This window comes from Pagrus major, chromosome 17 (assembly GCF_040436345.1).
Source record: "Pagrus major chromosome 17, Pma_NU_1.0".
In the NCBI taxonomy this organism is placed as follows: Eukaryota; Metazoa; Chordata; class Actinopteri; order Spariformes; family Sparidae; genus Pagrus; species Pagrus major.
Window position 1 is genome coordinate 24,300,148 of NC_133231.1, and position 14,054 is coordinate 24,314,201.

The window sequence follows — 14,054 nt, forward strand, 5'->3', positions numbered from 1 at the left end:
CACCTTGTAGGTTGGTCCTCTGTGGATTTTGTGCAGACAGTGGGGTCGGCTTTGAGGGAAGGCTTAGTACTTGATTTGCAGTCTCTCCCCATAGTACTCAGTTCATTCAAGAAGACTGTCGACAATAGACAACCCCCATCCGCAACTCCAGCCACCCATAAGGCTAACCATTGGCATATTGTTGTAGGTTTCTATGGAGAATGCAGTTTGCCGTTGCTCTTTAGGCCCATTGTATTCGAGAGATTTACCCAATTGCCTCAATTTTACTGAAGAGAAAAAACCCATTCTCTGAGATTTCATGTGAGGCACTTTATTCCAGGCTATGAAATAAATCTAACCAGTGTTGGCAATAATAGTCTATCAATCAAAAAACTGGAATCTACAGGGAGCTGCTGTTATAATACTCAAGTCTCAATGTGAGATCATTGTAGGTATTCAGCTTCTTTTTTATGACTGGTTAATTAATGCTGTCAATGATATTCATTATTATAAGTTGAACAACAAAGACAGTGTTCCTTCAAGTATTTAATTATATATATTTCTGAATAATTAGAGTATTCCTGTCTCCAGGCTTTTCTTTGGAAAGGTAAAGTAGCAGGTTGTCTTTTGATGTTGAGCCTGCATGCTTGCTTGTTGTATTGTCACAAAATGTGACTTTTCTATGACAGTATTTACAGATATCCTAAATAATCATGCTTCATTTTGTCTTTTTAAATTTTGAAACACAGATCGGTGCCAGAATTGAACCTGGGCAGGTGCTGCTTGATGTAAAATCTCCACTGATGTATCACCATTCCTGTTTTTTCTGATTTCTGACCTACATTTGCCTGTTCCTTAAATAGGATGAAAAAGTGTTGTTTCAGCTCAGCGCTACAGTGTAGTTTTACCCAGTGAATTTGTCGTCTTAAAGCACAGTCTGTATTGTGAGTCCTGACGCCCTGTTCCTTATGTTTGCTAGGAAGTCTTGATCATGTGTTGTTGGAGTAGGCTGAAAGAAAACCGCTGGCTGACACATGCTGCTGTCAGAGTCTGGGGTGGACGGCAAACTCCTGCAAGTGGGCTGGTTAGACAGAGTGGAAAGTCGAGGGATGGAGTGTGAGGAGGAGGAGGGAGGAGGAGGAAGGCTGGAGGTTGTGATGTGTCACAGAGATTAGAAGCTGGAGCAGCCAGACCACACTCCTTTTCTACCTCCTCCTCCTCCTCCTCCTCCTCCTTCTGCTTCTCCCCTTCCTGAGATCTGCTTTTGGGGGAACTGCAAGGGGCTCATTTTAGGGGGAGGTTATGGACAGGAAGAGAGGGAATTGGAAGGGGAAGTCAGTGCGTTTTGTTTTGGGGCTCACTGGAGAACAGAAGTTTGTCTGTTTATTAGTGGCAGAGAAAGATTTGCAAATATCTCTTCATTATTCCAAACAGTCTTGAAACGAGGAGCGTTAAGATGGTTAAATAGCAGCTACAGTTCCTCACATTTAAAGGGACAATCAGTTATTTTCCCACACATAAACTAAAGTTAGAATTGTTTGTAGTTTGATTTAAATATTTCTCAGCTGATTGTAATTAGAAATGTCACCCTGTTTTTTACATGTTTTAGTTTTTAAACAGCAACAAACAAAAACCAGAGGGAAAGTCTCCCTTTTACATTATTCAGACATTATAATTGGCTGTCTTCTGCCAAATATCAAGTGCACTTTACCACTCAATGAGCTCACTACTTGATATTGTCAATGCTATGAAACTTTAACCGAAAAAAGAACTTCAATGCTTCTGTGAAGTTTAAAGTCTGCGTCAGTCTGTCTCTGGCTTTTGTTCCTCTCCTCTATTCAGATTGTAGACCCTTTTGTGTATGCCTAAATGAAAAGAAAGCCCAATGTGTCGTAGTTAACTTGGATAGATGAGCTGAACATTTTTAAAATTCAAACTATTTAGAGACAGTTTCTTATGTGGAATATAGTCCAAATGAAGCTGTATGCAGTCAGGGATTAGGACTGTTGAATTAATCGCCATTTAATCAGTTTGAGTAATGTTTTAAGAAAAAATAAATAAAATCTAGTCAAATGAATATCTTTGGGTTGTGGACAAAACAACACATGTTGATGTCATCGCAGGCTTTAAGAAACTGACATTCTTGGACATTTTATAGATAACTTATGGATTATAGATAAATAATCGACAGATTAATCTGCAATAAAGGTAATCATAATTTGCAGCCATAATATTGTCTTGGAAAGACATGTTGATGTCCATTTTCAGTGTTTTCAGTGCTAATATTGATATATCGGCCATTATACACACACATTTCACACGCATGATCTCTTAAATGTGGTTAACAAACACTTATAGTTTAACAATAAACTTTGTCTATAATGACATCAGTGCACTGAAACAGTAAACTTTACAGATAATTAAATAATTACAAACTATCCCAACCATCTTTTTCGTCATTATAATCTATAAAAGAGTTTTCATATCTTTGTTTTCACACATGTGCCGATAACGATATATCCGTGATAGGCCAATATTGGCCAATAATAACGGACAAATGAGCCTCTGCAAATAAATCTCTACATAATTAATTCCTAAAAAAATACATTTCTCATTTCCACTTTTTCAAGTAAGATATTCTGGTTAAGATGTTGACGTGACAGTTGCAGTAATCTGAGTATCACCTTGTTTCGGTACTAATTAATTTATAAGAGCGCATGTAAACTCTGAGTGACAGAGCAGCCATCCTGCCCGAGTCAACATGAAAAGTCAACAACTCCTGGCCCCCGTCCGCTGTTCCACTCGGGCCCGACTAGCAAGACTCGAGGACAGAAGGCTCCATTTAACCTGCTGAGTAGAATCTGCTGGTCGGTCTAACAGAGCGAGTACTTTGTGTGAGTGAATATACGCGTGTGTGTGTGTCCATCCATCAGCTACCTGTGTCAGTAAGACTGTTCGGCCTTCCATAATGCCACTGAGTCATAACTGGCTTCTCACTGCAGTTGATTCCTCACCACGTCCAAATCCCTCCACCCGCTCCTGAAAATATTTCTGTCATGTTCCCTCCTTCGCTCTCCTCATTCTCACGCATGCACTCAATCACTGTGCCTCAGGTTCGCCCTGAGGGGGGATTTCAGCATTTTTGCATGTTGTTGTGACTGACCAGGCCCTCGTCAGCCTGTCAGCGTGCGGCTGCCTGCTGGTATTTTTCTGTGGCGGAGAGTGGCATTGACTCCCATGTGTGCAGATGCAAGACTCTTGAGGTTGATGAGGTGAACAGTTAGGAGGAGTGCGACTGTGTGTGACGCGCATCAGTCCTTCCTCGCCAGCTATCGGTCTTTCTGTGCGTGTGTGTTTCTAGGTTCTGCCTGCTGTGACTGACGCCATTGTGCCTCGCCACTGAGCACTCGCCCTGTTCCCACAGCTCAGGCCTCTCAGGATTAGAAACACAACAGCTGTATTGTGTGTGTGTGTGTGTGTGTGTGCGTGTGTGTGTGTATGTGTGTGTGTGTGTGGGCCTGTATATGTGTGGACATGTGCACTCGTTAGCAGCCTGTACGTTCACAGGGATGTGTCCGAGGGGGTTAACAGGGACTGTATGTCAGCCGAGCTTCTCACTATCCAGTTATTCTGGCCTGCAGCCCGCTGTGTACAGTGTGACTGTGTTGTGTTGGAAAGCAGCAGAGTGGAACGAGTTCACATTTCCTCAGATGCTTCTGAAAAATATTCATGCGCTAAGGAAGACATCACAGTTATTGGTGTTATTATTTGATCTATTTATTCCATGTGCACTGTTGCAGTGATGCCTCACTTGCTGAACGGTATCGCTCAGCCTGCAACACCGCCAGTGTGACTTATTGAATTATACTGGCTGCGCATACCATAGATTTGCATGTGAATTATTTAGGGGTGCACTGAAAAGTTAGAAGCTTCAGAGCTTCATTCATAAAGTTGACATTTAATTTCTAAGTCAACATTTTAATTCTGCACAGCTTTTTTTGTTGCACAGTTGCAGACAAAGGTTAGGCTAAAGTTTTGTGCTTCAGTCCATATTTGTTGCCGTTTAACCTTTTTAAAAACATCATTTTCATAACTATTGGCTCTCCCGCTTACCGCATGCAAATGAAGGCGCATACCTGTATTAACAAGGTGGTCTGACAGCATCATAAATTACATTTATGAAACCACAATAACAAGAAATCTATTTTGGCCCTCGCACTATAATAGTAAATTACTTAAGTCATTACTAGAGCTGCAACAATTTGTCGTTTAATTGATTAGTAGTTAATAGAAATTTAATTGCCAACTATTTTGAGTATTGATTAATTGTTTTAGGCATCTCTCAAGCAGAAATGTCAAACATTTGCTGGTCAAGCTTCTTAAATGGAAGGATTTTCTGCTTTTCATTGTCATTTATGATATTCAAGAAAGAGTCTTTTGGTTTTGGACTGTCGGTTGGACGAAAGAAGCAATCTGAAGAAGTAATTTTTGGTGGCGGAAAATAGTGATTTATCACATGTTTTTGTGACTAAACAATCTTTGAAACTGTGAAAATAATTGGAAGATCAATAATGAAAAACTGTTAGTTACAGCCCTAGTCTTTATAAAAATCATATTCTGTATCTGCACTTGCTTGGTCCTCAGTGCTCCTTTTTAATCCGATGAATCACTTTATTCGAGGTAAGGTTTTCTTTTTTTAGGGCAATGACGGCATAAAATACGACATCAGATTTTCAAAGCTTCTTTCAAAGAAATCTGTAGAAGTTTGAGTGTAAAAAAAACCCATTCAATTCAGTGCAGCCCTTGAATTATCTGAATCTATTTGGCCTTGACTACTGAGGAATATTAGGAAAGAGAAAAAGACTTTAAAACTACTTGTGATATAAGTTTTAAATGCACGGTTATACCAGAGCTGCATGTGGATCAAATTGAATAAATTCAGAAAAATGCTGATAAGAAACAATAATATGCTGCCAGACTGGGTTTCAACAGCACCATAAAAGCATTTCCAGCCTTTATTACTACGTTATACATGTGTTGGAGGTTTGCTCAAACTGTAAAAGGCGCCAAAGCCAGCAGACTTGTATAAAACTGATCCGCCAACAAGAAGTGGCGGAATATGTCCAAAAGCAGGGGTGCCAGCTTAACTGCACAAGCGACACACACAAAATCATCAAGCTGAAGCTGTGTATTCAGCAAAAAATTGGCAAAAATATGTGGAGCATATTGGGCATGCTGTCGGGCAGCGGGAAAGTGGATTTTGTTGCAGGACTCGTAGGAGTAGTTTGAGAAGTTTCTACCAGTGTTTTGGTACTGAAACGCTGCCATGAAACTATGTTACTATTGGAGTACAGTGTATGTGACATAAATTCAAACCGACAACAGCAGCTGTCCTATGAAAGAGGAAAATACAAACGTTTAAGAGCCACCTTTCAAGCCTGGAGGGTAAAGCATATAAAAGCACAGATTTTTAGTTGGCATATCCCTTTATTAGGATTATCTGCTTTATTTGAAACTACTGTATTTGGCCCAGAAATAAAGAAAAAATTCTTCTAGATATTAAATGGAGAAAGTGGCTTTAATGCAAGTTTACATGGATTACTTCACCTGTGATTGTGCATCCCTCATATTAAGTGACTATCCATTGTAAATGCAAAACCCACAGTTCAGCGTGACTTCTTTTTTTTAGCAACAGTTTATTTTTCCGTTGCTGTGAATGAAAGAAATTGCTGTTGCTGACATTGCTATTACTGTTGCATATCTTCATAACAGCAGCTTGTTTAACGACAAGCCAGCACCAGACTCGGGTTATAGAATGAATGACTTGCTGCGCAATAAACGGCAACAAGGACGCTTAAGCTACTCGTTCAGCAGGAGTCAATAAGCCCAAGGCTCGAGTGGCAATTTCCATCCACAATGTGACTCGGGATTGTCGCAGTTTCACTAAAACTACACTAATGGAGTTAATTTTAATCACATGTCAAGAAGGGTTTGCCCTCCTCTGTCGTTTTTCACCGTCTGAATGTACAGGCTCAGGAAATGAGAATCATACTGATAGACAGGGGGGGGGGGGATTATATCTACTCTCTTCTGTTTGTTAAAGCATGTCCTTCCTGTAATTATCTGAAAGTGTACACACACACATACACACTCAGTGCGGCATATTTCAACAAGTGGAGGTTTCCACGAACCCTTATTCTCACTGTACACAGATCCAATAAGCCTTTGATGTGTCAGTGCAGATTTGTGGTTGAGTTTTCACTATTTGTCATAGTCAAATAAAACACGTCACATACCAACAGCAGAGGTCATTGCATCCCTGACGTGTTCTTGATTCGTATTCTGCATTTAGCCTCGTAGAATTTGGGTGTTCCTGTAAACTCATGCGAGCATCTTCGTGTGTCAGGAGTTGCACAGCTTCCAACACACCTACCAACAACCACGCAGTTGGCAACTATCAGACGGACCTAGAGCTTGAGACTGAAGTACTCTGCTTTCCCAGTAACAGTTAAACCTCCCTCTCTGACCCCCTTCTGCCTGTGGACAAACACGCTTGTTATGTCTGATTTCGGAGCAAACATTTTCCAAGAAGTGCAGATAGAAGGGAGGTGTCCGATGTGTTGCCAAATGATCCGGATCGGGTTGGCTGTTCAGAAAATCCTTCAAAAAACGCATGCCTGGTTGATTTTCAACTTCGCAGCATGTTGCCTGCCATGCGCGTGATGTTGTAAGGTCCCATCTGTGTTCACAGCGAGCAGTCATCACCACAGATGAATGCTGAAGCCAAAGTGAGTTTTCTTAAGCTGCAGGCTGCTCCGACGGCCATTATATTGAATGCTGGTTTAATAAAGAAAATCAAACCGCACTACATGAAAGAAGAAATCCTCCAAATAATTTTTTCCTCCCAAACAAAAGGTTTTTATAAGCAAAGTCACTATTTTATCCTTTTTAAATTTCTGGAACATTTCACCCCATGGAGAGACGTTTGCCCTTGAAGAAATATGAAATCTTCTTTGCTTGCATAGAAAACCTAAACAAACCCCCATCTTAATGTCTTGAAGCATTTCTGCAAGCGACAGAAATCACCCAGAGGTCTGTCATAATCGCAGGAAGCCAAAGAATGCAGAGGCAGGCCAGCCAAATATCATGGCGATGGGGGCCAATGTTTTGATGAGTCCCACACAAGTTGTTTGTTTTGATGCCCGTTTGCATCTTGTCAGATTACCAGCAGCCAAACACAAATCACGACAGCGGGCGGTGGGTTAGTGTGTGTGTGTGAGCAGGCACTTTTGGCCGCGGAGATTGCGCTGTGTCAGGAATAATTTGTTTGTGCGATTTAAGAATTTATAGCAGTTTGTCAATGTGTGTGTGCGCGTCTGCTTCAGAGCATCAGAGAGTGTGTGTGGTCTTGTGTTTATGCAAAATGCCAAAAGTATTAACTCTTTGTTTAATATGGGAAATATAAACCCATTCTATCAGGATGTCTGTGCAAAAACCACACCACAAATTACTGTACGTCTGTGTGTGGGTTTCATACTGAAACAAAACCAACTGGCTGCGTGTGTTTGTGTGCACGCAAGTGGGTGTAACACAAGAACTTAAGTGTGTGATGTGGCTTTTTTTTTTGTTTGCGTCAAGTTTTATTTTTTCTTGCTGTGACACCCTGTCATTCTTACCATAGTTCATCCACTACTGAAACGAGAAGCGTGGACTCAAGGATGCTTCGCAGTGTGTTTCTCTGTCCGCGGTGGCTCTGTGACTCATGCTGAATGGAAGCCAGTTGCCAGAGGCAGATGAAAGCCGGAAAACACCAACCCTGCCCACTCTCTAATCCTGCCACTCCCTGCTAACCTCCTCTTACTTGCCAGGACCGTCACAGGACAGAAAAAAAGTTCTCTGTATAAGGGAAATCCTGATTTCAAAAGCAATCCAGGCACTCCAAAAAAGAAAATATCAGGAGATGAGGAAGGAAAATATTAAAAAAGCCTTTACTGTGTGGACTAAATCATGAAAAGGGCAATAATTAAAAAAGCCAACGTGTTTCGACCATCAGGGCTTCAATAGGGAAATCCTCTTGAGGTTTGTATCGAGGACTTCTTCAGTGAATTCTCTCTGGAAATTGTCGGAATTAGAAAATGTTTCAATCTGTGCCAGGCAAGCTTGTTTCTGTAGCCTTAATGAAGATTTACCAGAATATCTGTCTTCTCTCTTTTTCTCACTTACCTCACAAGTTCCACTGAGGGCCCCAAGGGAATTACCATAACAAAAGTTTGTGTGCGCATAGATTTGTGCGAGAGGGACAGCCGTGGTAGGAATTCCAGACTTTCCTCTCTTTTTCATCATTTTATCCCAGCGGGCTATTTCAAACACGAGGCCCTCACCCCCTCCATCAACTCCGTTAGCCTCCACCCCACAGCCCACCAGAGGAGAAACAGAAAATGAGAGCGGGGCAGAAGGTGCATACTTCCAAAGGCTGACTGTAAACAAACATGTTGTCTGCCGTTACCTCACAGAAGGTTTCTGTTCTGGCGTGGGGAGGTTTTTTTTTTTTTATGAACTTCCCCTCAGCAGGGCCCTCAACTCTAACTTCACCCACACATGTGCACCTATGAGTCAAATCAGCGGTGATTCACACTCAGCTATGACTCTCGTTTATCAATGACACATTTGGGACAGTTTTTATTTTTTTGGTAGAGTGCTGTTGAGACACAATGAGACAGTTGAATAAAACTGAAAAAAGGCCATAGGGGTGGAGGGGAGATAACACTTGCCAGACGAATGAATGAGTCTCATCCGAGTTTCTGTGTAAAAATAACTCTTGCATAACAAAAGCAAAACTTGGGATGGCATCGTAATTGCAATCGAAACATCACATTGGCACAGCAAAGCCATTTGTTTTGTCATGTGTGATGTGGAAGGGAAGCCTCAGCAGAGCCAAAAAGAGCGCTGACATGAGTGTGGCACATTAAGTTGAGCAGAACAGAACTTGCTGTTTCTGGATCAAAGTGACTCATGTCTGAGACATCTGATGGTCTTTTGTGTGAGCGTGTGCAAGCACAGTAACGCTGCTTTCCAGAAAAAATGTGAACACACTAAGTAGATTACCAGATACATGCTCACACGCAATGTTGCCCTGTATGGGTCAGTTCGAAGAGCATTTGACACATTTAGCAAGTTATTTTGTGAAGAGCTGCTGTGATTATTCAATTAGTTTTTAGCTGTTGAATTAATTATAAGTATTTTTTAAGAAAAACATTTTTTTCATTATCATCATCCATCGATCATCTGTCATCTTAGAGGGGCACTTTTTACTTCCACTACAGTGAAATTAAAGAGTTTTAGTTACAAAATTACATTATTCAGCTCTTTTATATTTACCTCTGCCAAGGAGGTTTTTGCCCATGTCCATTTGTTGCTTGGTTGGTTTGTTTGTCAGCAGGATGCCACAAAAAATACTGATCAGATTTTTCCACAAAAATTGGATGAAAGATGTGTCTCGACCCAGAATAGACCCCGTTAACTTTTGGTGCTGATCAAGATAAAAGGTTTTTTTCTCTCTCTTTCTCTTTCTGTTTTTTTTTTGTACATTTTTGTTAATTTTTAAGGGATTAATGCATGGATCCTAATAGGAAAAAAACAGGTCTATATATGTTGCTGGTATCTGAATAAATCCAGTTTGATGCAGATCGAAATAAAAAATAAATCTAGTGGATTTTAATATGTTTATTTAATATTGAATTCGGCTTGATTGAATCAAAGGAGACTGTTGCGCCTCGGTGGAGGTATGAGCTTCTAGTTTTAAATGCTGCAGTGATGATGTTAATGGCATCGTTTGGAAGGCAGAACTGCAGTGGGACCTCAACGCGAGCATTTGTTTTACATCATAAATTTACTAACTTTCATTATTTGTGTTGGCCCATGTGTAACACCCGTGTGCAGTTGTTTGCTTTAGTGTTGGTGCCCCACGATACACTTTTTTTTTTTTTTTTTTTCTGATGGGTATCAGTTGTTCATTTTGAAAGTGGTTTAATTCCCCTGATACATCTATTATCATCTCTGTACTTTTCTTAGCTCAAATTTAAAGTGCTCGTTTCATAGAAGTGTGACAGTGTGTTTTTCATTGAAGAGTTTAGTGGGTGTGTGTGTGTTTGTGTTGTATAATGTTTAACACGTTGATGTGAGATGTGTTTATTTTTGGTGGTTCCCCTACACAGCACCTTATCTTGACATTTGGAATTTCACTGTTAATGTTTTTTTCCACCATCAGGCACTTGTTACTTTGTTGTCTACCAACCCACGGACAGGGTCGAGAGAGTAGAATAGAAAGTATCTTTTTTAATCAGCTGGGATCATTCAGTTCTAACTTTTGTATAATGTCAAAGTTTCTCTTTTTGTCAATAGAGCCCAACAAATAATGTTTTTTGATGTTAACATGTCCATTTTATAAATAAACAAATGATGCTTCTTGTGTTGGCAAGGATAGTTTGAATATGAAATTGTTGTGACAAAGATTTCTACTAAGGCACGATATTATCACACATCAGGCATTTTTTAAACTGTAAAATTCAACAGAAATTAAATTATAAGTAATAAACATGAGCGTATAAAGTAACATACGTTAAATATACAATCTAATAGATGACTTATCTGCACGCTGACACTGAAAGAGACTGGCTTATCACAGATACTGTAATGTTCTCTGAGCTTAACACATTTTATTTAATTGAAAATGGCCTGACTCTTATCTACGCTACATGTTATCTTTAACATTTATCTTCCCCTCCTTGTTCCCCTCCCAGGAGCCGTTGGGGCCCAGTCCCTGTTCTCCATGCCTCGGCGGCCTGGCTATGGCACGATGGGGAAGCCCATCAAGCTGCTGGCCAACTGCTTCCAGGTGGAGATCCCCAAGATGGATGTCTACCTCTACGAGGTGGACATCAAGCCTGACAAGTGCCCACGGCGAGTCAACAGGTAGGCTGGACCCGCTGAATAGCTTTATAACTTCTCATCTCTTACATTTATGAATAGGCATTTAGCTGATGCCTAATATGGAGCATCTTGCAGTGAGCGAGTACACAGGTTTGTAGAGTCTTGCCAAAGGTTTTTTTGTGTTCGCTGATAACTGTTGATTTAACAGTTAACAGTTTTTGATGTCTTGAACATGTATTCTGAACCTCAGTTTGTGTGTGTGTTGTGCAGGGAGGTGGTTGACTCGATGGTGCAGCACTTTAAGGTGACAATCTTTGGGGATCGCAGGCCAGTCTATGATGGAAAGAGGAGCCTCTACACAGCCAACCCACTGCCTGTGGCACCCACAGGGGTGAGCTGGAAAAAGACAAATACACACAGTCCTAACAGCCACCACTTCAAGTCTACTCTCACTGGATGCATTCGCCTTGATCTAATCATCGTTGTCCTGTCTCACTCTCCTCCTTTATTCCCCCCCCTCAGGTGGACCTGGATGTCACTCTACCAGGTGAGGGAGGAAAAGATCGCCCCTTTAAAGTTTCCATCAAATTTGTGTCTCTGGTCAGCTGGCACATGCTCCACGAGGTGCTGACTGGCCGCAGCATGCCTGAGCCCCTGGAGCTGGATAAACCCATCAGCACCAACCCCGTGCACGCAGTGGATGTGGTGCTGCGACACCTGCCCTCCATGAAGTAAGCTCCAAAGAGTTACAGACTACTGTGTTCACACTTTTCATGTGAGCTGGGGGTCATAATAGATAATGAATTGTCGTTATTAGATAATTGAGAGGCGATGTTAGAGAATCATAAGGTAGCAGTCTATTTATCCTTACCTAATCACCCCACCTCAGTGATCTTCAGTCAGCAAATAAAGTCAAAGATAAAGAACACATGACCCCTGTGATACTCATGTAAATACTATATGTTTGTTTTGTCACAGCGGCACCATTATCAGCACTCTGGTCCCAGCGGAAATCAAACACAGCTTATATGGGCTCTCTTGACCTCATACCATCTTCCACTCGATATCACTTTCTTAAGCCGCAGCAAGAACCCAGTCGAACACAATATCACCACCGCTTTAATGAAAATGTCTTTCAAAGCATTATTAAAAAGTGGTGATATGGGCACCTTTCATTTAGCTCTGTTCGCAGCCACCGAGGGAGCGGTAGTGCAGCGGCATCGTGACACGATGTCAGTCGAGGATTCACCAAGAAAAATGTATCCCATGTGTAATTATTAATGTGTCCCCTGAGCAGAGTAATAAGAGGACGCTGGGGCCCCGGCAGTGTCACCACCTTCTCATTTCACCGATGTAGTTTCAGGCCATATTGAAGCGCAGCTGAATGTGACACTGTATAAACACATTTTGACCTACATTCTCAATTCAGGATGTGTCAACTAATCTTACATTTCCTGTCATCTTGTGTGCCCCGTGTTCTCCTCCTTCTCACCTTGTCCTTTTTTCACCACCTTTGACTGTTTTTAACCTCCACATTATCTTTCCTGCCTTCAGCCGCTTTGCTTTACTCTCATAATTGCTGCTTTTTCTCCCATCTAGGTACACTCCAGTGGGTCGATCCTTCTTCTCGGCTCCAGAGGGCTATGACCATCCCCTGGGAGGTGGGAGGGAGGTTTGGTTCGGCTTCCATCAATCTGTGCGCCCAGCCATGTGGAAAATGATGCTTAACATTGATGGTGAGAACCAGATTCTACTTTGTATTTATTTTGCTGTGATGGCACCTCAGGGCTTCAGTATGGCCTCAGTGTAGATACAAAAGCTGTTGTTTGCTCATGTTTACTAATGCAGCTGTCCATGTTAAAAAAAAAGCTAAAAAAAACCTCAAACATTCGCAAGATTCACTATGTTTTTTCGCAAAGAAGAACACACACAGAGAAATTGTTCGTCTGTTCCTCTATACCAGCTGGGGAAATGAGATTTTAATAATTAAAAAGATAGATTAGAATGAGATGGAGGCTCCATGATAGAGGCTATTTTTAGATATTTGTGCATGATCAATTTGCCTTCAATGATGTTATGTTTGAGGAAATGTAATAGCTTTATTTAACATAAATCTAACTTGTCTAACTGTCACACTGATGAGAAAGCTGCTTCATTGGAGCTGAATCAGGTCTGCAAGACAAGCGAGGCTTTTTCATCCTTGTGGTGCTTTTTACGGGCTTGAGGGTGAAGATTGATTTTGGTTATTTCTTTAGAAAATCCAACTTGAAACTCTTCTTCCATTGCTTGTAAAGGCTGTTGAATGAGTTGAGCTTTACATGTGAGATGGCAGCGCTCCCACCCTGACATCACGCATTATTGAGTTGTCGACCAATTTGTCAGAACGGAGCCAAATCTGCTGGCCGAGAACCAGTTTTTTCGGAAACGAATGAAACGGTTCAAGATGCAGTTCGGTAATTGGCTTCAGCGCTGCCCTTTTGTCAGCAGAAAAACTCTGTTTGTTGACCTGGAATAGTGAGCTACGATTTCAGTCTGTTATTATTTGTGCTAAATAAGAGGCGGAAAGTGTGGTGGAGAATGTGTTTGGCCATATGCACACCGCAGGAGGTTGTTGGAGACCCAAGGAACTTGGAGGAAGGTGGCTTCTTGGCTGGATGGGAACTGACTAGTCGGTTGCTGTGGAGACGGAGGGCAGCTAGTGTGTATGTATGTGTGTTTGTATGTGTGTGTGTGGTTGAGCCTGCATGAGTGAGACTGGTGGGTGTTGCTGGGGTCAGGAGGGTAGCTGTGTGGAGCATTTCCGTGAGACAGCTTTTGTTTTGCTCCGAGTGCTTGAAGCCTCTGTCTGTATTTGAACCTCTCCCTCTCCACTCTCTCATTCTCTCTTTGTCCCGTTTTCCCGCCTTCTCATCCTTGGAAATCAATTGGCCGGCTCAAGTCTCTTGTCTGCCCTCCAACAACAAACTGGAACTCCCAAGTGCTTTCTGTCTTCCGTACGGCATTGTGTATAGGCAAAGCCAACTGTTGAGCCTCTTTGAACACATGTTTGTATTCAACAGCTTATTTGAAAACTGCTTTGGTATTGTGTGATCAGAAACGCATATATCACATAATTATAATCACAGAGAAATGAGACCGTTCAGTTT

The 14,054-nt window shown here is 41.5% G+C and overlaps 1 protein-coding gene across 2 annotated transcripts in view; it reads left to right on the plus strand.

Annotated features, from left to right (window-relative positions):
- The window catches only part of ago3a (argonaute RISC catalytic component 3a), a 31,082-nt gene that overhangs the window by 4,038 nt on the left and 12,990 nt on the right, over positions 1-14,054 (plus strand). For both annotated transcript variants that reach the window (XM_073485650.1, XM_073485651.1), the window contains exons 2-5: positions 10,779-10,950; positions 11,179-11,299; positions 11,431-11,639; positions 12,508-12,644. In XM_073485650.1, the coding sequence (XP_073341751.1) occupies positions 10,779-10,950; positions 11,179-11,299; positions 11,431-11,639; positions 12,508-12,644 (639 nt within the window). The remainder of the gene's footprint in view (positions 1-10,778; positions 10,951-11,178; positions 11,300-11,430; positions 11,640-12,507; positions 12,645-14,054) is intronic.